Here is a 25,411-nt window from a genome sequence, read left to right as displayed (position 1 = left end):
ACCTAGAATAAATAGTGAAATTCTTTTTTCTCTCCAAGTAGTGGAAGAGATTCAGGTAATAGAAGATTACTGTGCACTTCCAGGGGTGTTTTGGGGAAAAAAAGGGAGCACCCATGCACCATGAGTTTATAAATGCTATAGGAAAGAGAGAACTTCAGGATGCAGGAAACTGCTGCTATGAAGTAAAATCTTGACTTCATTGAAGCATCCAAGCATTTTACTTTTTACTTCAACTGAACAAAGATTTTATCTGCTATCTCCGCAGAAGAAACTCTGAGCAGTCCCTAGGTTTTGTAGGCTCTGAGCTCTGCTTTACCCTCATCCTGTTGAATTCACAAGATCTGCAAACTTGTCCCAAGTCCCTTCCACACACATCGAAGTCTGTCTTTGCCAGAGGAGAGGCTTTCTCCAGTCGTTCTGACTCAAAACCAGACTCCTTTCAATGGAAACGGAGGCACTGGTTTATGTGGGCTCGTAACCCTTTTACCCACTTGATTTACTTTTGCTAATACATAGGTTCCAAATCATCATCTATAGAAGTGCTGCTTGGCTACAGCTGAAAATAGAGTCCATTTAAAAATCTTTTGCAAGTGTGTGTCTGTGTGTGTGTGCACACAAACATTCATACTTACTCTAGTAGTATTACCAGGACTGACTCATCTTGTAGAAATTTCAGCTGCCTGGTCTTTCACAAATTAGGATTTTTTTTTTCCTCTAGGATACCAAAATCTGTGAGAGGTTTCCATTTGAGAGAATTTTCCTGTCTTGTTTCTAGGTTTCTCTTTAGGTTTGGGGTGAGACATCCAAATGAGATTTAATCTTTTTTTTTTCTTACCACTGACAGTAACTGTGACTATCTCAGGGTAAAGGAGTAGTTATAAAGACCCATTTCTTGAGTATTTAGCTTTCTTCTAGTGAACTGATCGTATACCTCTGATTTTTTTTACTCATAACAATCATAAGCGCAAAATATAAACATAACAACAAGCCATCTAGCTTAGACAGCTGTCCAAATGTTTATGCTTGTGCCCCTAAGTCGTTAACATGTACAAATGAAATGCTGAACTGAAGTTCAATTGTAAATTTAAACCCATTAGTAGTTTTTCTTGTATCCTTTGGTAAAACCTTGTGTCCCTGACAGATGGTTTAGTAACCCCATGTAGCATCTTCATAGCTCTGTTATGGCTCCTGGGAGATCTTTGTGGGTTTCGAGCCCCAGCTGCCCATACAGAGCCTGCCTCATCCCCTTGGTTTGCCTGGGACTTATCCCCACTTTTGCCTGAGGCTGTGGTTCCACCTGGAAACCCTCGCAGAAAAGGTCAGTGCGGTCTCCCTAATGTGACTCAAACGTGTTTAATATGTAGATTGCTGCCTGGTGTTCAAGATTTTGACTCCAGTGGAGCAGTACGCAGGAGAAAGGGGTGGTGTGGTGGCTTTTACTGGGATCCCTCTATCTCTTTCCCAACCTCATTTTCCACTTCTGTCCTTGTCAGCCACAAATCTGGTCTCTCGGGTCTCCTGCGGTCCCTCTCAGAGGCGAACACGGTGCGATGGGCAGCTGTGGTGACTGCAGGGAAGGTGTGAAGGATGCTGCGAGTCTCAGGCAGTCTTGTTTTGTCCAGAGAGATCTGGCGGAGACCCTTGGGGTCACTTAGCAGCTTGCTTTTTCTCCCACACATCAGCCGTGTTTTGATTTCAGTCCTGGAGGTTAAGGTCCGAGTCCCAGGTGCTCCGTGCTTGCCTGTACTAGCAGAGATCTCTCAGGGAGGTTGTTAGCCCTCCCCTTTCTTCCCAGAGAGAGAAAACAAGCAAATAACAACTCTGAGAGCGGTCTCGGTTATTGTAAGTACACATGGTTGTGTTTTAAATGAATGTTCCCAGACAGCAGCTTATGTAAACTTAAGGAGACGGTGTACCGCCAGCATGATGGATGTTCATTGGCAGCTTATGGAGAAATCGTGCAAATGTCAGTGAGACAACAGTTTTCCTAAGTGCTGATTAGTTTTTACTCTCCTGCATAACTTGCTGAGAGAGAAGCACATGCCTGCCCACATTTAAGAAATGCAATTTGCGGTGTTGTTTAAGGTACATTTGTAGCCACAGTGAGGAGCCTTCTGAAAATTATTAGGTTGTCAGTTTGAAAAGTCCGTAATCGCTTGTGAACTTCCTAGATCTCTCATCACCCAATATAGGCACATCCAGAATAACCTTCTATGGGCCCATATGAATATGGAGCAAAATACTGTTGCTGGGAAATGGATGATCGGTTCATAAGAGACTGTCAAGCTGACATTCTTGAAACATTCTCTTCATTTTAGACCCTACAGGCAGGAACTGCTCCCTGTCCCTGCAGGAGAGTGAGTCCCGGGGACATGGTTTTTGGTAGCATGGTGCCATCTTTCTGAAAGCCAATAGCAGAAATTTTCTAGCCACAGACATTTGAAATGTCTCAATTTCCCTGGCAGGACACTGGGTGAGTTATCCTTTGGGTGGGAACATGAGAGGTTTTGGCACCACAACTTGGCCTTCCTGGTGACATTCATGTCAGAAGAGCAGCTTCAACCTGCAGTTGTGAACTTGAGCTTGGAAACAGCTCTGAACATCAAGGACATTTCTTGGGTGCTCTTCAGTGACCGCCCTGCTTTCTGCCACGCACAGAGCTGCAATTTCTTCCAGCAGTTGGCTCTGCCAGTAATTAACCTCTGCTGCTGCCTTTCATCTGCCTGCCCTTTCCAGTGACTTCAGCTCCTTGTTCTCCGCCCTTCCAACTTCACTGCTCCCCTCCCAAAACCTTCCTTGCTCAAAATGTCCATAGGTGATGCCCAAATGTTTGTCCCTTGCAGCAAGCACAAGTGTAGACGGATGGTAGAACAACCCATTGCCCCTGGCCAGGCCTCCACACTGTGGGGAAAAAAAAACAGAAAAAAAAGAAATTTTAATTTCATTCTTGGGCAAAATCTCCAGTGACTTGAAAAAAGCCAGGATTTCACGGCTGGATTTCTACTTTATTTTTCTTTCCCATGTTTCCTGCCACTATATCTTAAGTTCATTGCTTTGTTTTGTCCACAAATCATCTGTAATCCTTCAGCTAGGGCTTCTGTATCTTGCTGACTTTATGTCTTCTTGAGCAGCACTTTGCACAGTAGGGATCACAGCTCTCACAGGGATCTTCGGGGTATAATCAGAATCCAAAATAAATGAGGACTATATAAGCATAGCATTATCATATACTAATTCTCAGCTCATTATGGAAACCCTTACTTCAGAATAGTGGCACCTCCTTCTCCTTTGTTAATGCTCTTTAAAAATGTTTTATTAATGCAATTATCTCAATATAACTTAACAAAATAAGACCTCTCATCAAAAGGCATTAGCACATGCAAGAGTGTATTCAGCGGCTATCCCAGCATCTCTCAGTCCCTGAAATGCAGTGCGTCCATTCTGTCACTGGAGAAAAGGAGACAATGAAACCAAAAAACAATTCCCCACCCCCAGAACCATGCCAGAAATAGAAATTAAGTGGTGCAAACTACAGCCTTACTCTGACCATTAGTTACCCAGCCTGGGAGTGCAACCTGATAAAATATGAATGAAACACTTGGGACGTTCCCAAAGCATTACTGACGCGGTGGTGCTGTTAGGTGAAAAACAAGAGTTTGTTGCAGCCCTGGGTTGAAAGGGAAGGTGAGAGGGAGAAGTGCGCAACTCCCCTGCGCCTGGGGTGGTGCAGTGGGCTGCTCTGAGTCCCCCAGCCCTGCCCAGGCGTACTGAACTGTCCTGCTGCAGTTTTGGACTGTGGATGCTGTGCTTTACATCAGTGTGAGAGAACAGAGGCACGACACCTTAAATCTGAGGAGCTTCATTAGGCCACTAGAAAAACAAAGTGGGGAGAAAAGGAAGGTTCTTTACTGAGTTTTCTCCTCTATTATATGAGTGTTCAGTTCCTGGGGAACCTTGGAAAGCGCTAAAATCCCGGCAAGCTAATCATTGCAAGAACTAGCATTATTAAAACCTTTTGGTAGTATACTAAACCAGTCATCCAAATCACTAGTAGTTTTTAGGTCTTCGTTCATGAATTCCAAGAAGCTGATTACTAACCCAAGCCAGCATGGGGCCCCGATTTTAATATTGGCATTTTTCTCTCCAAGATGTGTGCAGCAGGTTTTTTTTTCTACTATGACTCAAACAAACGGGTTTTGGGTTTTTTTTCCTTCTTCTTCTTGTGTGTTCTGCAATTTCACGTACGGCTAGAAAATCATAATACAAAAGAAATTTCAATAACGTGCCTGTGCTTTAATAAAAGGAGCCATGAACAATGCCAGCTCTGAAGATAGCATACAGCCATTGAAATCAGACAGGGGAAACAGAACATCAGTCAGATGGAAAAGTATGATTTATTATCTCCCTCCTGGCAAAATTACAGTGACAATGTCTATGCAAAGGAATCTGAAATTACTGACTTACTGTATTTCTGTCATAATTTGTACCAAGAAAACATACTAAAATAGATAGGCATGTCATATATTGATCTATAGTGATACCTATTTTTTAAATTATGTTATGTACTTAGCTACTGATTCTATAACATATATTACATTATGCACAAGTATATTATTACAATAGGTGAAAGAAGATGGGCTGTATTCAGAGTTTGGCTACAAAAATCCATGCTGTTGTTTTCCCTAGATCACAGTAATACATGGAGGCCCCAAAAGCTCAGGGCTCAGTGGCGCAGGCTCCGCTACACATATGCTCTCTCAAAGCTCCCCACTGAAATAGATGAGACCCAAAACTCAAGCATCAGCATGATTTAAAATCACTAGGAATTAAGCACAAGCCCCCTTGTTTTAATCACAGAGCACTGGTGTGGGAGTGCAGCGCAGAATTTGGCCTGTACGTGCAAGCCCAAGGGATTGGTATTTTTCCAGTAAACATGACACAGGAATGAACATGTGCCCAACATTTGTATTGCCAAAGCTGTGGCTGGGCTTTCAGATATTTGCTCCAGGAACTGGCCCATTGGCTCTGCTTTTTTCCAGATTTGGGGGCTGTCCAGAGAGCTAATGAAAGAGAGGAGATATATCTGCACAGCCGGAGAAGAGGCTCTGGCACTTCCTCTCCCCTCCATTGCTGCTGGAGCTGTGCTGTTAAGAAAATGGGATGTGTAGTACATACAACTGTTACCAGCTCCATCCAAGAGTGGTAAAATCAAGCCTGAGGCTTTAGTATCATGCCAGAAAATGCTCAGTGAGGCCAAGGAGAGAAGCGCTCATCCCTTGGCTCCCCCAAGCTACGTCCATCTCTGTCACCTGAGACGTTTCTGTAGGGGTGGTGAGTGTGAGGTCCTCAAGTCGTCAGCTTGTGAAGAAGGATGTTGTCCATTGAAATGTTGACAGATCATTGGCAAGAAGTTTTTTATGCAAGTGTTTCCTACCAGAGCAAGGGGAAGTGCAGGTGTGTGTTTGCTGCTGCTGGAATGTGCTTTACGCAGAATTGCGTTCATTAAAAATAATGCTCACTTAGCTAATTATCCTAGTTATTGTTTTTATGACTATAATTAGATAACTCATGTAATGACAACGCTCAGTCTAGTTGCAAAATAAAAATACACGTAGCGTTAGGCTTCCTTACTTTTTGTTCTGTGGTACGGTTCAGGGGTAATCTTTCGGGAATTATAATAAAATTGGTATGCTTGGGGGAGCATTAGGGTTTGAAGCAGCTCCTCAAAGCAGGGAATCTCTCAGTCTGGTAACTGTGGTCGTACCAGGCAGGAAGACTTCTCTGACTGAGGGTTAACCCAGTGTGCTCCCTATGTTAGCAGAGCCCAGCGTATTCTCTCGTCACAGATAACCTGTTCAAACCCATTTTTATTTCACATCCTTCCCAGCTTGTGCTCATCCCAAATGTGATAACATCCCCTGAGGGCCAGAAACCTTCCGGACCCTGCTGGCTTCTCTCCTGAGGGTTTAAGCAATGGCAACTGGATACAAGGGGCAGACAGGAGAATTTGGAAAACACCTTCTCCGTAGTGCCAGGTAGTAAAGAGCTGCTTTATTCTGGGGGGCAGGTGGGGCAGGTTCTCCGTTGCTATGAACTGCGGCAGCTCCATGGATAACAGGTGGCCCACTGGGATGTTACACTGGTATAAAGTTTGGTACCAGTTAGATACTGCTCTGGGGAGTTTGCATGATGCTGACCTGAAATAAGGATTTGCCTGAGGGAGCTCCCAGGAAGCCTAATCCACCTTGCCAGCTGCCAGAAAGTAAAAAGTTAGGCTAGGCTATCAAAAAAGTACAGATAATGAAGAATGAGAGAGAAAAAGTAACCAGGGAGAAGTCAGTATGTGATATGATGTGTTTGCCCCTCTCCCACCTCTCAACATGCAATGAAAACAGGACTGGTGTCAAAGCCTAGGAGCAAAGGAAACCAAAAGCACAGCAAACCCAAGCAGACACGTGAAGTTAACCCACCGGTACAACCACAACTCACTGCTTGGCAGGATGGGGCTTTCAAGCAGGGCCTGGAGACAGCGAAGGAGAAGGGGATGTGCATGTAGATGTAATCATGGGCGCTCAGCACCCTTGAGATCCTGTACCCTCAGGAATGTAAAGGAAAAAAGCAAGTCAGCTCCTAACTGCTCCTCGGACATAGACTTGGTTCAGCCAACATGTCTTTCCTTGGGAGGAGATAAAGGCGATAGAGCAACAGAGTGTGTTAATGGAGATCAGTAATGAGCTCTCATCTCCAGCTCCAATGCTGGAGGGAATCCTGAGCTTGGCAGAGGTGGGCAAGAGCAAAACATTCAGGAAGGAGCTGCTCCTTCGGGGGGAAGGAGGGAGCATACTGGTGTGCCGGTGGGATGGAGGAGCTCCCACTGCAGTACCAGGGGGGTGGGACGGCTTTCCTTACAGTACAAGAGGTGCAAAACTGTGCGAAACACTGAGTCTGAGGGTGATAGAGCACTGAAATTTGCAGCGGGGGGCCTACAGCAAGAGGCCTTCACACCTGCCCTTGACTGCCGCGACCCAGCCAGGAGTCACCCATCAGGATCGTTATTTGCAGCTGCCTGAGCTGCGTGGGGACACGGAGCTTGTCTTCAGACAAAGCAGACTGACCCCAAAGATTGCATTCAGGTTGGCCGAACAGCCATCTTCTGGGTGTCTTGTGAGTAAAACAGTCACAGGGCTGAATCCATCACTGGGTAAATCTACTGGGCCCATACTGTGGCTGTGGAAAGTGCATCTGATGATCCAGACAGAAAACTGCAGGAGCAGGAATGGGACCAAAACCCAGATCTCCTCCCCAGTGATGGCTGGTTATGTTATACCTCCCTCCTTAATACTAATTCAGTACTTTGTCAGTACATAGAGCTGATCTCACCACCTTCTCCCATCTTTCGGCATGAGTGAAGAAGGAAACAGCAGATTGTGATATAGGGAAAACACGTGTAAAAGGGATCATCTTTCTGACCAGGTCCTTGGTTCCTTTCTGCCTGCCCCAGGAGGCTTTCTCCTCCATGAGGCTCCTTCATGGCAAGAGCCGACAGGGAGGGAATGGAGAGCAGGAAGCTGCCAGCTGGGCTCGCTTTCCCTATTGATTTTAAAAGGAGCTTCACAAATGTGAAGCACACACAGACATTTTGTCTGTGTCCGAACGGGGCTGCGCATCGCACATTGGAGCCACAGTCCCATCTGTCATACCTGTAAACTTTCAAAAGGAGTCCTGTTCCCTGTGCACTGGGCATGTCTGAACTAAAAAACTGTTGTAATAGAGTCATAAAAATTATCATGAAAGTAATAGAGACCTCCAGTCCCCTCAGCCCTAGGGTGGGTGAGGTGCAACTATTGTAAGGAATAAAATGAGATATACATCAAAACAAAGAGAGCATTCTTACAAAAAAAAAAAGTGCAGAGTCATGTTGGTATGGAAAACTCCACTGCTGCTCTCGGAGGAGAAGAACAACCATGAGACTGCAGATACGCAGCTTCTGTGGAAAAAGGGCCAGGGCTGGGCTCCAGGTTGTCTCATCAGCTAATGGAGGAGTCACCCTCCAGACCCAGACGTGGTTCCAGGAGCCTTTTAAACCCATCAGGTTGTGTGGCACATAGCAAATATATGAGTACAAAGCTCCTAATGCCATCACAATCCTGAACCATCAGATGTGGGCCCAGGATACCCATGGTGAGGCACATCTGTGCTTCTCTCCCTCATCTGGCTTACTGATCTGTAATAGCTCCTCAGGAATTTTTACAAAAGGATGGCAAGGATAATGTTGTTTCCAGGTATGGACAGGCATGGTCTGGGGCTGAGAGGAGGAGAGGTACACATGACCTGGGGGGATTACAGCATCTTTATGCCTTTCCATCTCCAGAATCCAAGCCTGGTCACCAGCCTGCTGAAAGGACTCTTGTAGCTGTGAATAGACAAGCAGCAGTTAGGAGTAACTAAAACAGAGCTTTGGTTGGAGAGCTGCAGCATCTGTAGGCTAAGAAAATAGGCAAGTCATCTTCAGCCTCCTTGTGATGGGGCTGCTTTGAGTATAGGATGGAGTCACCATTTATAGAAAATGTTTTCAGTAGTGTATCTGTGTCTCTCTTGTCCCTTCAGCTGAGTGAGAAATTGGTCATTTCATTTCAGTCTTATATTAATAATGCTTGTGTGCATGGTGGGGGCTCCCTTAGAAATACAGGATCTCAGCATCCACTTCTGCTGCTTCTTGGAAGCCAGCTCCTTGTTTTAGCCGATCTGCAGTATGGTGCAAGCATTTTGCAATTTTTTGGATGGCACAGTTCATTTGTATTGCTAGTGCTTCATATAAGTAGGATACAGCTCCAGTTTTTCACTGCAAATGAATTATCTAATGACTTAGTACTTTTTTCCTGTTGCAAAATCATTTGCAACCTGATGGTGTTTTCAGTGATTGTACTTGTCTAATAATCACTCACCGGATTGTTTATTCGAGCAACTTTCCACCTACGGAAAATCCAAGCCATTACGGTTTCTGTAGCATAATTGATACTGGGTCTCCACTAGCTGGATGAATGATTTCTTTTTTAAATAAGTGACAAAAATGAGTGACATTTTTGCCCCATGCAAGTGCTTGTATTAGCACAGCCACACAAAAAAGAGTGATTTACCAAACTTCAGGCAGTTATTTATGCACTGCTGATAGTAAAGGCAAAGTGAGCAGCCCAGAAGAGAAGTAGGCTGATTTCGGTCTCACCTTCAGGTGGGACTCACTAGCTAGCCCATTCTCCACAGTTTGGCACCTGCAAAATTTCTCAGTTAAAAGCTTTCACTGAACTTTCCTGCAATCTCCTGCTAATCTGCCTGAGATCACAGGCAGTTTCAATAACAATGAAAATGATTCTAATTTCAACTCCAGGAGTATCTTCAATGAATGCTATCCTGGTCTCTTTTTTGTTCAGCTCCCCTGGTTTATGACTTCCCACCTCAGCTGTAATGTGGAAACCGTTTTTGCCTCCGATTTTATTCATCAGGTCCTTTTTAACTTTCTTCCCTTTCTTGCTTCCTGACAATAAATTCACCACCTGAAACTGTAGCTACAAAAATCATTTCCATCAAAATTGCCATTGTCCTTAGTGTCATTAAAAGTTACAGCTATTCTTAAGATGTAAGTGCCCAATTTGACAGACTTCACTTTACATTGCTCTGCTTTTCCTGCTGTTTTGTCTGCATAGAGCAGGATGCCTGTCTGAGGGGGGGAGGCTGAATGTGATTATCCGTATGAGCGCTGGCACACAGTCTCTTGAAAACTAAAAGACGGAGAGATTGGCAGCAGTGACGGTTTTCAGCTTTCCTTCCCTTGGAGTCCAGCACTCGCAGGGGATGGAACACATCCAGTCCTTCCCAGGGACATGTAGGCAGGAGGTGCATGTGGATGTAGCTAGTGGATCCAAATCTAAGGCAAGGTACTGACAAATGTGTGCAGAAGTACCAGGTTAGACCCATTGCATTCAAAACCACGTTGGCATCAGTAGAAATGGAGATGATGACATCTCCTTCTTAAGGGGTTTGCACTTCTTTTTCTAACATGTTCTCAAAGAGGGAGAAAGCATTGCAACTCTGTATTCAGTAAAGCTACCAGGAAAAGCATTTTTTCCCTTTCCAATATAATCTAGAAAAGGCATATACTTACGCACCATTTCCTTTTTGGTGTTTAAAGGAGGTGGGAGCTAACATGCCTCATTAAGGTTTGCAGTGATATCAAGAGGCCTGGCACCTGCTCTGCATTTGTTGTGGTGTGACGGATCCTCGGGTTTCCGTGGGGCTCAGAAAGCAAGCCCACTGGCTTAATTTCTTGGTTATACACCACTTCAAATTCCAGTCAACCAAGCAGATTTCTCCAGTCGTTCTGCCCATTTTGTAAGTATACCTATTTGACTGTGAAAAGCATCACAGGCCCCAATAGCAGGTCTATTCATTTCAGTGGAAATACTTAGACTGTCTTCTACAAACTTGAACAGCCCCTGCATGATGATCAGTATGTGTCTATTGTAACATGATTAGATGGTTGTAAACACTTACATGAAGCTTTTCTATTTCCTTCCTCAAAAGAAATGTCAAGTATTTGTGATATAATAGTTGTAAAGTTTGTATTGCTCTGTAGTTGTTTGCTAGTAGCTGTGTATAATTAATGAAGGGCTGTTGTGCAATAGTCAGCATGAGGACATGGTTCTTAAGTGACGCTTCATGGGACCTTGCCAAGGAGATGAAGTCTTCAAGTGTGGGATTACAGGACATTCTTGTACAAATACCCTCTTCAAGCTTACCTGGAGAGCGTAGGAAGGAGGGGGAAGAGAGCAGCCCAATAAATCCTGATAACTGAGTCTCAAAACAGATGACTAGAGGGCAATTGCAAGAATTTGCGGTAGCTTTGAGCAGCCTGTACACTAGCTCCAGCAAAGATGTAAACCTTCTTCCATGAGGCTGAAAACTCATGTACAAAGAAAGTACCACGCAATTCAAATTCTTTTCTTGAAAAGGTGAGGAGAGGTCCGAAGTCTCAGGAAGTGGCTGTGCTACACATGCCTGGAGGAAATCGGGAGCTGGCATCTAAATTCATAGAGTGGGAAGTCTCAAGGAGTAACAGGTCTGTGCACAGTCTGTTTTAATGATATAAGACCCACTGGCTCTTGAAATACTTAGGAGCCAAATAACACTTTGCTCTCAGAAGGCTGCTTGCAAAATGGGCACCCTTTTCCCAGCTCCTGGAGGGGTATGAGCCTCAAAGCCCAAGTCTGAGTGAAGCCAGCTGGATTAATCACAGCTGATCACAGGAGACTGCAGCCTTAAAACTTGGTCTGAGATCTCTTCTGAGCTGGGTGACAGCCCATATATAGGACTGAAATGAGTGCACTTGGAAACCACAGTTAGCCTGGTGAACGTGACAGCAGAGCAAAAGCTGAGGAAAATTGCGTCTGATTGACAGAACAAACAGGTAAAGAAAAAGTATCAATCAGATGTCATCTTCAGAGTTTTTTGTTTGTCTTAGGTAAATCACTCCCTTTCCACCTCTCTAGAGGTGTTTGTATAGAAGCAGCTAAGAGTGATTGACAAGCAGACATGCAGACAGAGAAATCCTTGTTGGAGGCAGGGAAGAGGAGGGCTGCAGTATAATGTTGCATATATATATGTATATATATGCTTCCTCCATTCACTCAAGGAAAATACTACTCAGTAATAAGCTTTTGCAGGGCAATCTACATGTTCTAGAAAAGTCTTTCACATGTTTAGGGGAGCAGAGAGGTGGCTTAGGGTGCCGTAGTTGTGGACAAGGCATGAGCTAAGGGTGAAATACAATTGAGGGTTAGTAAGTATTTGGGATGAGAATTTCTATGACTAAATGAGGTGGCTCAGATGCAGTAAAGCTTAGGTGTTGCAGAAGCTTCTTGCAAGACCTTGCTTCTTGCAAGACCTTGCCTAAAACCTTATAGTTTTGTGTATCGGTTATTTGTGTGATTGTACCAGCTGCCTTGGTCTAAAAAAATGTTTGATTCAGATCTCTTCAGTTGTAGAAAAGCATAACAGAGTAGATTAAGGCACTGAGTTTTGAATTCAATTTACCATTTTCTTTTCTCCACCTCTCCCTTAAGTTTGGGAAGAATAAGTATTTTAGGCTATTTTCTTGAAGAATTGTTTGATCATGTGACCTCTCTGCCTGTCCACCAGTCCTTCTGGATGACTTGAGGGCCTGCTGGAGCCCTCAAGTGTAGACCTCTCAGAGGTGTGAAATTTCTGTGGTTTTATGAAACCTGGTAGCTGATTAAAGAAGGACCCATGTGGTGCCCAAACCTGTAAGAGAAGGAGCCGCTTATCACTGTGAGAAGTAGCTGGATGATGTTAGATCATAATTCCTACACGTGCTGGCATTTGCTTCCAAAAAGAGGGTGAAAATCGTGGGGAGCTGGTGTGTATGGGAATGAGAGTGAAGATTAGGAGATACAGTATCCACATCTTGTTTGGCTTCCCGATTCCCCCTGCTCAGGGTGTATCTTGGTTTTCATTCTGTTTCCTTTGCTGCCTTTTTCATTTGTTTGTTTATATCATCTATCAAGTTTATCATTATGTGCTCATGCACATAAAATCTTTATTAGCCATGCATATTCTCAATTCTCTGTTTTAATTTTCCTTCCTTCTTTCTGTGTTAACAAAGTCTGCTGATTGCAGATGTTTCCCATTTGACAGCACACCTGAGACTAAGGTTTCCCAGCCACGCAACTGGATGAGCGCTGGCTCCTTCCTCCAGCCGCCCCACTGTGCGGGATGGGGCCATCCCCTGGTAGAAGCATGGGATGAGCCTGCCCTTCCAGCCAAACCTGGGGACACAGTCCTTCTTGAGATCAATGGTCCAGAAGAGAAATAGGAGTTGGGCCGTGATCTTAGCTGTGGTTATAAACAGGGGTGTTTAGGGTCCACATCCTTGTGCTTCTTTGGTCTCTTTGAAGCGACTGGCCGAAGGAGAGGTGAATCAGGGTCAGTGCTGAGACTGAGAAGGTCCTCTGTGCTCCGTGTCCCACTTCATCTGTTTTCAAAAGCCCTTGAACGGTGGTTAGATGTTGGCCATGTCTGCTTCCCACCAGCTTGTCTTGTCTTGGCCCCTGCACTGACAACAGTATCAAAGAACGTATTTCCTCACTAGTTCTAAGGTTTAGTGCTCTCACCCCTGTTGTAAGTGAAAATTGGGTAAAAAGAATTTCAGGTGCTTTGCACCAGTTTTCCCACATCAAAATGCTGTACTGATACCTTCTACAAAAGAACCCAGTTTGCTCCTCTGGTTTTAATGATAGGTCTATTTCTTAAAACACACCTTGAACAGCAAGGGACCACGCAGTTGTTGTGTGGACATGTACCCGTGTTATGGCTGGGCACTGTGAACATCCTTTCCTTTTGGACAATAGTGAGAAGGATGTTTCTGCACCAACATCTCTTGAAATCCTTCCTAACAGATCCTTCCCGAGAGAGTCTTCTAAGATTATTCTGCCTTGGACAGGTGGAATGAATAAATCATCTTCTGGCCCAAGCCTTTTATTATCCTTTAACCTTAACACTTTTTCTAGAATATCAGTTTAAGGGACACCAATAAAGCATTGGCACCGTCCATGTGGGAATGGCATAGCCTCTGATTTGTGTCCTCTCTCCTTCATACTTCAGAAACCCCTTGTATTTTTTCAACCTTGTTTTACAGTAGGGATGAGAGTTTCTTTTCAGGTGCTGGTGTTAGCTGCTGTTTGAACTTCAGTGGCTACAAAAGTGTAAACCACCCCTTTCCATGGGGGATAGATCTTTAAATCCAAATTCTGGGACTGACTGACAAAGATTAACAGAGCTGCCTAGTGGATCCTGTGAAACGCTCCTGATCATGAGCGGTACTTGCACTGGGACAGGGAAAAAGCGAAGCAGCAGCATGTGGGTGGGAACACCACTGACCATAAAAGAGTAACTGCTGTGATCTGGAGAAAAATAAGAGCAAATGAGGTAGATGGAAGAATCAGGAAACAAAACTTTGGGACATCTTTCACTGGTTCCCTGTGCTTAAGTGGTTCCCAGTTTGTCATTTTGCTGCTTGGTCTACATAATGGCTATGTAAATAAATAAAGGACGTTTTTGGCCAATGTCCTGTGGTTATTCCACAAAAAGGGTAGCTCCAGGGAAATAAATAGGGATGCAGAGCACACAGGCAGCGGTAAAAAGATGCTCAATCAGTGTGCTTGGGGCAGAGTCCTTTCTGAAAGGACAGGAGTTTGCAAATCGGATCCCAAAGCACATCCCATGGGAGAAAGTACCTAGACATTTGTAAAATAAGTGGACAGGAAGGCTGGAGTCACCCATGGACGTGAGCATCTGGGTAGGAGCCACAGAAAGGGGCACTGGCAGGTGAACAACATAGTCAGATAGAGGAAGATCCTAGAGGCAAGACCAAGTACCTTGAACTTGATACGGTGGGGAAGAGGGGGTGGCTGAGAAAAGTCTTGTCGGTCATGCCAAAGCAGCCTTTTCATTTGCTGGCTGCTCGTTTCTTGTACCGCCAAGGTGTGCTTTCCTTCTTTAATTGTGTGCGGTTCTTCCCACCTGAAAAGCTGCTTTCAGTATCAAGCAACATAATGGTTTACTACAGTGTCATTTTCAGGTTACACCAACAACGCAAAAGCAAAAGATGTGTATGTCGTGTCTCATTTACTCAGTTGCAGAGTCATTCAGGGGCATCTTCCACTTGTGCTGATCATCTTTAAGCCGTAGATTGGGCTGCAGTCCTGGAAATGCATCACGTATTTCTTAGCATTGCAGCCGCTGTAGTAGTGAAGATGGGGACAAGTCCTGAAGGATACGTCAGTGAAAGCCTCCACAAATCACAAGATCTAGTTCTACTGCTCCATATAATTAGCGATTAAAATGAGTAAAAACAAAGCAGCAATTTTCTTATTGATCCCTCAGCAAATAGTTCTGTCTATTTTCTTCTGTATTGTTTCTTCTTATTAAATAGCCTTGAATAAGAAATGTCAGTCAAATGAATTTAGATTCCTGGTTCTTCAGACAGAAATCAAAGCAGGATTGAATGAGGAAAGATAATTAGAGGAATTCCACCTCCACAGACTTCTTCCCTTGCTCAAGGAGTGCTGATTTTATCTAAATTGCCAAAGCCATGAGCAAATGAGATGTGATGGGAATTATAGACTGCAGACGCTGAGACAAAGCAAGGGAAGCTTTAATTAGTGCATTTTAAGGTAGAAAAGAATTTCCTGGGAATAAATTATTTGACTCAAGACATATGGAGCTTCTTAGAGGTGAACTGAAAAGCTTTTTACCTGCCAGAACCAGGGCTCACAGGTTGCATCTGTCTTGTAGAAATGAGTGACGCATCACTGGGGTCTGAAACACATGGGGATGAATCCTCCTTTCCTTTGCATCTCACCTTTTTTTTTTTTAATATGGAGGAATTTCCATTGCTGCGGATTCCCACCAATACAACAGCAGAATTTTTTCCGATACCCACATTTACTCATTCAAGTATTAGTGATGGACCTCCCATTGCTGAGGAATTGGGAGTTATATATTGAGCCTACAGGTACTGAAAGGGAAGTTATTTTCCTTTCAAATTCTCCTTTTATTCTCCTTTCTTAGCTCTGTTGTCGTTTCATCACACTTGCACACTGGGAACTGGCATAAGGACACTGGGAACCTTAAAATGCTGACCTTTCTATTTTTTAACAGATTTCTACAGCTTTTCAAAGGGTGAGACAGTGACAACTCTCTACTATTTGGAGGTAGATGGAGATTCCTGTTCAAATTGATGGAGCTGAAATGAAACTATTTAGCTGGATGCTTTAATCCAGAATTCCCTGACTTCAGCAGAATTATTCAGGCTCTTAATTATTTACATATTCTGTGTGAGACAGTTGCTCACAAACCTTGTTGAAACAGGCAGGAGTGGGGCCAGGGCCAGACCTAATGGTTATGTTATGGAGTGCTTACAGACCCCTGATGCAGGTGCTGCACAAACACAGAATAAAATGGTTTTGCCCCTCCAAGAACAACACTATTCTCCTCTGCTCTGAAAAGCAGGAATGAAAGCCCATCAAGAGGCTGGCGGATGGACAGGCCGCCCCAGCAGCACCTTTCTGATAGCTTGGGGTTTGCTGGTAATGATGGTCTACGTGAGCTATGAGTATGTTCTGGAAAATCACCCTGTCCTCCCTTCCTGGGAGGAACCACCGCTCATGATCTTCCAAAAATCCTGCTCTGGTGCCGGCCAAATGTGTGAGATAACAACAGACGAGTAGAGCAGAAGTACAACCTAATGGCTTCAGCTCAGTCTTTTTGATGAAGGGAGCTGAAGTCTGACAAAAGCTAAAAAACCCTGCCCCCTATCTGGGAAAACAAGTATCATGCTCACCGTTTTTTCCTAATGTTCTAGTTGCCTATTTCAGATGTTGCTATTTTGTCCTATAGGTTAATTTGTATTACCCATGATGAATGAATGCAGTCAAGAGGTATTAAACGCTGATGTGTTTATCTTATGGCAAGATAGAAATGTTGCAAACTTGTGAGCTATGGGAGGAAATGGGCTAATTTTAGATTTGTTCCTAGCCCTCGCCATGCGAATGGTGTCGCTGCGAGCCCAGCAATGAAGTTCACTGTGTTGTAGCAGACTGCGCAGTTCCCGAGTGTGTCAACCCAGTCTATGAACCCGAACAGTGTTGTCCTGTCTGCAAAAATGGTAAGAAAGTACTGTATTGGCTTTAACAAAGAGATATAAAAGAAACATTTTACTAAAATGTCATTACCGATGCATCGCCAGGAGGTTTGCTTCCATCGGCACAGGCTGGCGTTGGGGCTGTTACTTCTCCTTGCGTGTGGGCTTCAGTTACGAGGTGGCAACTGTGAAAACTAAGGCCACCCTTCATGGCCTGTGTCTTCTCATTGAAGCTGATGGGGTTGCTGACTTAAGTAAGGTTTTATAGGATTGAGCCCTGATATCGGTGATAGTTGTCTGATATCTTTGCTTTTTTCTCATAATTAGTCTAACATGAAATCAAGTATATAAGAAAAGAGAGAGTCTTTGTCCCTACATTAAGAAGCCAATGGTTATTACTTCAGACCAGGGGAAAACTCACCGAAATCAATGGCAAAGCTCCCACTGGGGCCAGTGAGGCACGCACCAAGCCTGTAATATTGCAGGTTGTGTGCTGGAGTCAGTGTGTGTAGTGTTGGCCCTCCTTGTCCTGCTGAAATGATTTCATGAATTGGAATCAGAGTCAGCAGTACTTTCAAGAAAAGTTTGGGGATGACAAAGTACCTCTTTGGAAAATACGTATGTTTCCAAGAAGGTCATCCCTGGTCTTTTATCGCAGCCTGTACACACTTATGTCTCTGGAAAAGCACCTTTCTCCTAATGTAGATGTGAAGACAGATTAAGAGGTGAGCTAGCTTCACATAAACCTCTTCATGGCTTTCTTAACATATAAGAAATGGCTGCTTAGACTCATCTTCTCGTGTTTGGAATTCACTATCCATATGTATTTCCTCTTACATACATCACCCCTGCTGGATAAGAGTAATGGTTGCTTTTGGATCTAAATGAAAATGTTTCCAAAGAAATAACATTTTCAATACATTTTCTGCTCTTTAAGACAGACAAAAAGCAAACAGTTGGAAATGCAAAATATTTTTACTAAAGGAATTGGCAAAATTAAGACTGATCTGGAAAATTATACCAAAAATACTACTTGAAATTCTAAGGTTTATATTAAACCATGATTTTTTACTCAAAAATATTTTAAAAGGTTTTCATTTAGAGTTTTAGGTTTCTGTTGAAAAGCAGAAAATGTTCATAGGAAATTTCATTGGTTTGTTGTTGTTGTTGATGATGATGATCTTCAGAGAAAAGGAATGTTAACCAGCTCTATCCACCACCTTTGCATATAGCCTGCTGCACTTGGCTATGAGGTTTTCCATCATGCTCAGCAAGATTGATGTCTTGGGTTGATGACTGGGAGGGGTAACGGTAGCCATCACCGTGCCTGTCGCCATAGCTCGGACTCATTGACACCTGAACGAACACGGCTCGTGTGTTTTTGGCCTCTGTGTTCCCATCACATATAGGGTACCATGCTGCATCCCCCTCATTTACGGTGGCAGCGCTTCCCGATTCCTTCCCATCTGGTTTGCGTCACATGAATCCAAACTGTGAGCATCGCACAGGCATCCCAGGAGTGCAGACTCAAAGGTGGCTTCACACAAGTCCAGGAGCTTCTGGATTTTCCTGCCAGTCCTTTACCACCATGACCATTTTCCCCAGTAACCAGACTCCCCCCCTTTGGGGGTCAGTGGCTTTCTGTGTTGCAGTCCCCAACATCCCTGGTGACCGGGAGTGGGCAGCGTCTTTCTTCAAAAAACAGGCAGGGTGCCCAGATATAACCAGGAGGAAAAGGAAAGAAGCAGCTCCTACTGAGGGGAGTGAGGACAAGAGGACAGAAGGAAAATCAGCCACCTGCCGCAGGGGCTCAAGGGCACAGTGTGGTGATTGGGGCCCTCAACTAGAAGCCAGGAGGCTTCCTCCATGGTTTTGCCAAATTTCTCCATTCCTTTCTTCACTCATCTGTTGCAGATACAAAGTTCTCTGAAACCTGTTTTAGGCAGGGAAGTATTTATTACCATCCTCTTAAGAGCAGCCTACACGCCTTGGGGATCCTGGTCTCTGGGGCCAGGGAGGCTGGGGCTTGCAGCACAGTTGTGAGCCAGCAGTGGATGAAGGGGAGAGGCAGTGCGGTGGCATGGCTGTTCCTTGGGATCGAGGAGCATATCTGCATGGGGGATACTGTGGAGGGGAGCTGAACCCCTCCTTGCATCCCAGCCAGGCTGTAGGGATGAGATGTGAGACCCCTCCAGCTGGCAGGGCTTTCTGCTCCTGCTGCTGCAGCTGGAGCTGACTGGCTAATAGCTGGCCAATGCTTGTAGTTTCGGCTTTGTCCTTCACAAGTGAAATGAAATAATTCACAAAGTGATAGAAATAAGTAGGCGCCGAGATAGTCTCCATTGCCACAGGGAATCTGATGAGCAAATTTTGTTACTGCTCTTGGACATGGCTCCAAGTGTGGCACACACCCTTTGCCTGCCTCCCTCTTACATTTTGGGAACTTCATGTGAAAGAGTAGGAGACATTTCTGTGTCTCTTCTCCCTCCGAATCCCTCTGACACATCCTAATGAATGAGGATCGCAATGCTTTAAGGTGTCTGTTCATCTTGAGACCAAGATTTTATCTTTCGGCTCTCCACTGCAGCCAGTCAATTAAAGCTCAGTTTCACAAATGCATGAAGATAACACAAGCTGACAGAGCCACTCAAATGACTAAAACCTCCCTTTTTTTAAATTTATTTGGTTTTTTCCTTCCATCCAGTAGCTTTTGCTTTCTACCAAAATGGCGAAGACGGTTGCAGTGCCATGTTTCAGTGTGATGAAAAGATTTTAGCTTAGTCTCAGTCCCTGTGGTCATCATTTTAGACTGGCAAACAGAAGAGCTCAAGGGGTACAGCTGTTGGCGGGGGGTGGGGGAGAGTTAATCCCCAGAACAACATGTAGTGCAAATCCTCATTTCAAAAGCTAGTCCTTAAAATTTCAGTAAGGAAAATCCTCAGTTTAGGTTAAAACACAGCCCTGCATCATTTGCTGCGCTCTGCTAGCAGCGTGGCTTGCCTGCTTGTTTAGCTGTTGCTGCCATTAACAGGAGAATAATTTCCTCTCAATACATTCAGATAGATTTTCATGCCTTTCTTAATTATGTCTTGCCAAGGGCAAAAGTGCTGTGAAGCAGTGAGGTTAATGCAAAAATCTCTTGATTCTAACATACCTGACCTGAAGATTCATAAAAAGCCAATGTCAATTTCCCTCCCCCTACCATCGTTTAAGAGCAGTCTGAAAAAGTGGCTTTGGAGATTTATTCCTTATTGTCAAAAGAAATAGAGTTGTTATCTTGTGCTTTACTAAATGCGGTGTAGCTCATGCAAAGCTGGCTCTGCTCAGCAGCGGATACCACATTGCACGCAGAGCAGGCGGAGTTCACTGGGAGGCAAAAATTTGGGGGTGAGGGAGGGAGAGGACGTTTTCTCCTTCGTGTCCCATCGTCTGATTTGTCAGAGTGGATTTTAAGGGCGATGGCTCCAGGTGCTGCACAGCATTTCTGTCGTGGAGATGAAAGGTCACTGGATTTCACGTTTCCTGCTAGTGACAGACCGCAGAATTATGGCCCCGAGTTGTTACTTCTAGTCACTGTGACTTCTCCAGACAAAAGTGTGTCAGCTAGTGTTAACTCTCTCCTCTATGGGATCTAAAACTTGCCTATCACTGTTAAAATCAAGCTCGTGGCTGCCACCATCTGTGCTATCCCGCCTGCCCCCAGGTTCTCCTCCATTTCAGTAAGAACATCCATCCACGCTGCTTACGCCAAAGCCTTTCTGAGCAAAAATCCCCTACGAGGTCCCCATCCTCCCGTGTCCAGGGCTGTGGACATGCCTGTGTGGTGTTACTCGTACCTCCCCTGGGTCTTCTCACCTGGCCCTGAACTCTTCATTTCCAAACCTCCGCTTGTCGCTCCCCATAAGTCCATCCACTGCTGCGGGTTGAGCCTTATTATTGGTGGGACGTGTGATTTGTAAAGCCCTTCCTTACACATCACTGTGAGGTTGCTCTTTACGTTTCCTTCAACCCTTTGGACATGGTCTGGCCAGGATGCAGGGATAGAGGGGATCCCCAGTTTATGATCACTCACATCTCTTAGTCTGGTTTAATCTGTGATCCAGATTAAACGGATTCCTCTTCTTTGCCGGCTCGAAACAACTCTCACCTACTGCTGTACGCAAAAGGAGAAATTCATTGTGTTTCACCTTGCCCAGTGCTGTTTGTTCAGAGCCAAAACCAATGTGCCGTTTCTGGGGGGGTGAGTAGGTGTGCTCCAGCAGGGAGTCCCCGGGTGGCCTTGGAGGTCCTTCCTCCAGCGCCACGCTGAGTTAGCGACACACTGGTCTTTACCCACCACTCTGAGGGGGCTCAGCTTCATGCCACTTGTGCATCCGTCCGCGTTTGCTGCTCCATGAAAGAAAAACCAGATGCAATTTCAAATTAGCAGCCTCACAGCTGCTCAGGGAAAGGCTGGAGGTGAGTGGAGGCAAGGAAAGGGCAGCACAGGGTTCCTGGCGACCTGCGTTCTCCTGATTTTACAAAGTGCTCCTTCAGAATTGTATCCAAAAATAATCTCGACATTAGCAAAAATTCATCATCATGGGGGATTTTATGGCACAGCTGTGTCAGAGAAATTAATTTAGAAATTCCAATAAATGCCACAATAGAATTGTTAACTTCTTCTCCTCTCTAAAGTGTGAAATCCTTTTCAGAGCATTTCAAAGGCGCCTTCACCCATTTACACATACATTAACGCAATTGCTAAAATAGACTTCGCCTTGGCACTTTCATTTTCTTGAGGGATGAACAGAATAAGCATTATAAATTTCTGGTTTGGGGTCTGGTTTTGTTTTTAATTTAATTTTTGTTGCCACCAATCCTCAACAAAAGAATTTGTTACCCAACAAGACAGATAAAAGCTAACGTCCACAATGAAATACTTCCTGGCAAGTGTGCTTACTCACATTAGCGTGGGCTTCTGGAGACATTCGTGATGGAATACTGGGCAGCAGGAAGACGTTTTGTAGATAATCTGTCACTGGTTCTTTAATTAAAGTTTTAAATTATCACAGTTGATACAGATTTCAAAGTAAAGAGTCTGATCCGGCGCTTCACACACAAGTAAAAGATCCCTTTGACCTTCAACAGATTTTACCTTGGTAAAATAGCATGTATTCAGGCAAAGCTCTTATGGATATTTATTGTAATATGCTATAAATATTAATAATTCCATACAAGTGTCTTCATCTTTCAAGGCATGAGCACAAAAGTTAGTAAACAATAATTTATTTCCATGCATATAAAGCCACATTTTACCTAAGCTTCTTTCTTAATTTACTGAGAATATCAACTTGCTGCTCATTATTTCTCCGTTCAAGTTAATTTGAAATAAGCGTTCTGCACCCCAGCCTGTTCCTTCTGTAACACAGCGTGTTTTGCCTAGAAAACCCCTGAGGATTTTCCCAGCCTGTCGAAGCCGAGGGCGGCCTTTCCTTCAGCAAACAAATATGCATTACCTGTGTCCCTAAGTGAATTTTGCACGCCGCTGTGTAGAACGATACCTGGGGGCTGACCTTCGAGGCTGCCTTTTCCTAGCAAGTGGCATGTAGAAATGCCTTTTTTCTAAGGGGGAGATTTTTGGAAGTCCCCAAGGGCCGAAGGGGTGTCCCTTTGGAAAAGCTCCTTGTGGACAACGGGGAGTTGGTGCCGGGACATGGGCAGACAGCTCCCAGCCCGGGCTGTTCTCATCCTGCCCAGCCACACGCCAGGTGAAAGTTGGTTCAGGAACTTCATTTACTTTCCTAAATTAAGCAAGGTTAATACTGATTACCACTCGGGTGGGTAGACCTTCCAGGGGAATCTAGGTGCCACAGAAAGAGGTGTTGGTGATGCAGTCAATGAACAGGGCTCTTCCTTCTGAATCAGGGAGACGACCAAATCAATGCCCAGGTAGTGTCTTAGGGGGGGCAATGCGATGTGTTTATTTTGCAAAACACCTTGGGATTTTGGGGGAACAAAAGGCTCCATATAAATGCAAATTATTTATTGTACTTTAAGTGAGGGTAATGGATTAACAGTGCAAGTTGTTAAACAATATTGACAAAAAGAACTTTCCCACATGGTATCTATTGTTCCAAATTATTGGCTATCTTGAAAGGTGCCAAGATTTTATTATTGAATAATCCAGTGCCTGGATATTAAGTTACCTGTGCTTTATTGCATAAATATAACTTGTTATTTAGCTGCAAGATGTGGATCACTGAATCTCTAGGTCATTGTTTTGGAAAGCATCTGCTTCTAACATGATCAGTGACAAAAAAATCAATGAAGTGTGGAAAAAATTTACTGAAATTTTGAGGAAAAAAAGGAAGGTTTTGGGGAGAGGATGTTTTGTCTGCCATTTGATTATATACAACTGTTGCAGGATAAAGATGACACAGAAAATGTGGCAAGAGGACAAGAGAAGACTTCATATTCATTTACTTTGTGGAAAACAGTGGTTTGGAGCCATGGGGAAATTCCTTTAGAAAAAACAACTAAATAAAATTCCTCTTCTAATTTATTTCAGGAATTCCTGAAATGGCCAGATTTTAAGATTGCAGTTAAAACCCCTTCAGTCAAAGTCTATGCAATATGCTGATTGATTGTGCAGATGCAAGTTGAATGTGACCAGCCACGAAGAAGATGTATCCCCCACGCCGGACTTTGCTGGACTCCATGATCCTCTTCATAGGCCCCAGAGACCGAAGCCGGTAGCATAGCGTAGCCGCATCACCCTTTGTTCTTGGTGGATGAAGTATTCGTGGCAGCCAGCCAGCTTTTTGGGTACTCAGTTGACCCCACCATCACCACCCCATTGAGATGGCAGGCTGAGGGGTCACGGGAAGGACCTGCTCCCCTTCAGGCAGAGCTTGCCCAGCACGTGGGGGCTGGCAGTTGTTTCACAGCCGACTCCTTTACGCTGCTGTGCTAATGCAGAGATGCCACCCCAAATCAGGAGTCGTCTCCCATTTTTGCAGAACCTGTAGAAGCCGCCTTAACATTGCGATGGCAGAGCGCAGTGCACCGAGGCTTTGTGGCCAGCTATGAAAATCAATGGTTTTGGAAGGTTGAATGCAAAAGAAAATTCCTGAGACTACAAAGGATGTATTTTTGATTGTTTGTCGGCTGATGTTCTTTGTGTTTACCAGCAGGAATGTAAACTGTGGTGCCCTACTAGCTCAGTTAAAGGAGTGATTTGATTACCAACAGAGTGAAAGAAGGATTGATTTAAAAGCTGGTAGAAGATCAAGACTGAAAACAAGGCAGTATATTTGGGCCAGGCAGTCACCGACCTGACAAAATACTTCAGTACTTGCTTTACTGTTCCTTGAAAAAAAGAAGTCATTTCACTGAAATTGATTTTCAGTGGAGCTCGTTCACCTCCATCGCTTCGGGCCAAGGGGTTAAAGGCACATAGATGCCAAACTTGCTGATGAGAGTTAGGTACGTAAGCATCTGTCAAGAGCTAGCCCCTCCATTGCTTTTGGAAATCTCACGCAGTTGGATTATCCAGATGCTTAAATTCTGTGCTGACTCAAGACTGTGACCTGCTCCCAGTGGACACAGCTGTTGGAAGAGTCACCTAATAATGCTGAAAAGCTTTGGAAAGGTATATACAGGTTAAACCTTCCAAAATTAGCCATCCTGGTGCTGGATAGCATTAAGGAGGGCTGAGTTGAATCTGCCACCTCCTGAAGTTTAGAAGAAGGAGAGACTAAAAGAGGTGAGGGAGAGGAAAAGCCTTTAGAGAACAAAAAAGACATGAACTGAACAGCGCTTAATGTGATTAACTCTATCACACAGCTCAGTGCTCACACAAAGCGGTAGCTGCTGGACTGTGTAGAGTCAGAGTGACAGGGATGCTGCTAGGAAAAGCTCAATTCAAAGAGTGCTGCGGTAGGGCGCCAGCAGGACAGCAGCCCCTTTCGACCTGACATGCTCATCTGCACGCTTACAGGTCAGCTAATGCTTCCCGAGCATTTGTGGTCTCTTCTTCTGCCCAGGAAGCAAGAAGAGGATAATTCGCATCTTAAACAAGGCAGGAGAAGACTCTGCCAGTCAGCCAGAGGCCAGGCAGGAGCTGAAAGCCACTATCCTGAATCTGTACACCAGGTCCTAACCACGTTGCCATGCTTCCACCCCAGCAGAGTTCAAAATTAATGTCTGGAAGCACCCGAAAGAGAAGGGTCGGGGACGACTGTGAGAAGTCATTTGCTGGGTGGGACTTGCTCCAAAGTTTTCATGAAGCGGACACAGCTCACAGAGATGTGGGAAACACGTTACATGGTCTGCGTTGCTCTTTAAACTCAGAAATATTTATGAAGAAGCATCTACTCACCGTTGATTGTTTCCCCTTGGGAAAACGTTGCTGAAATTTGTGTGCACGAGCCTATGGCAGTGGTAATTCAAGATCCACTATCATCATGATAATACATTGTAGAGGAGGGGGAGGGTTTGGGGTTTTTTGGGAGAAAAAGTTCCTATATTCAGATGGGGAAACCAGGTTCGTTTTGCGCAACACAAGCAGCCCGGGCAGTACTGAAATTACAGCAGGCGTGGTGTTGCTGTTCTCCACCTGATCAGATTCTTGGTGTAACTTAAAAGACCAAAAGTGACGTTATTATCCAATTACATTGCTGTAAACTATTTTGCCGCAGGAGAAGCCTAAAGCCA

At 44.5% G+C, this 25,411-nt stretch overlaps 1 protein-coding gene across 1 annotated transcript in view; it reads left to right on the top strand.

The window, feature by feature from the left end:
- VWC2L (von Willebrand factor C domain containing 2 like) overlaps positions 1–25,411 on the top strand; it is a gene marked incomplete at both ends in the record, with an annotated part of 51,046 nt that overhangs the window by 2,214 nt on the left and 23,421 nt on the right. The window contains one exon of the mRNA XM_082312253.1: positions 16,609–16,738. Within this exon, the coding sequence (XP_082168379.1) occupies positions 16,609–16,738 (130 nt within the window). The remainder of the gene's footprint in view (positions 1–16,608; positions 16,739–25,411) is intronic.

Source organism: Platalea leucorodia (genome assembly GCF_965183815.1).
Source record: "Platalea leucorodia genome assembly, chromosome: 5".
NCBI lineage: Eukaryota > Metazoa > Chordata > Aves > Pelecaniformes > Threskiornithidae > Platalea > Platalea leucorodia.
Note: the sequence above shows the minus strand (reverse complement) of the source record. Positions and strands in the feature narration are given on the sequence as shown.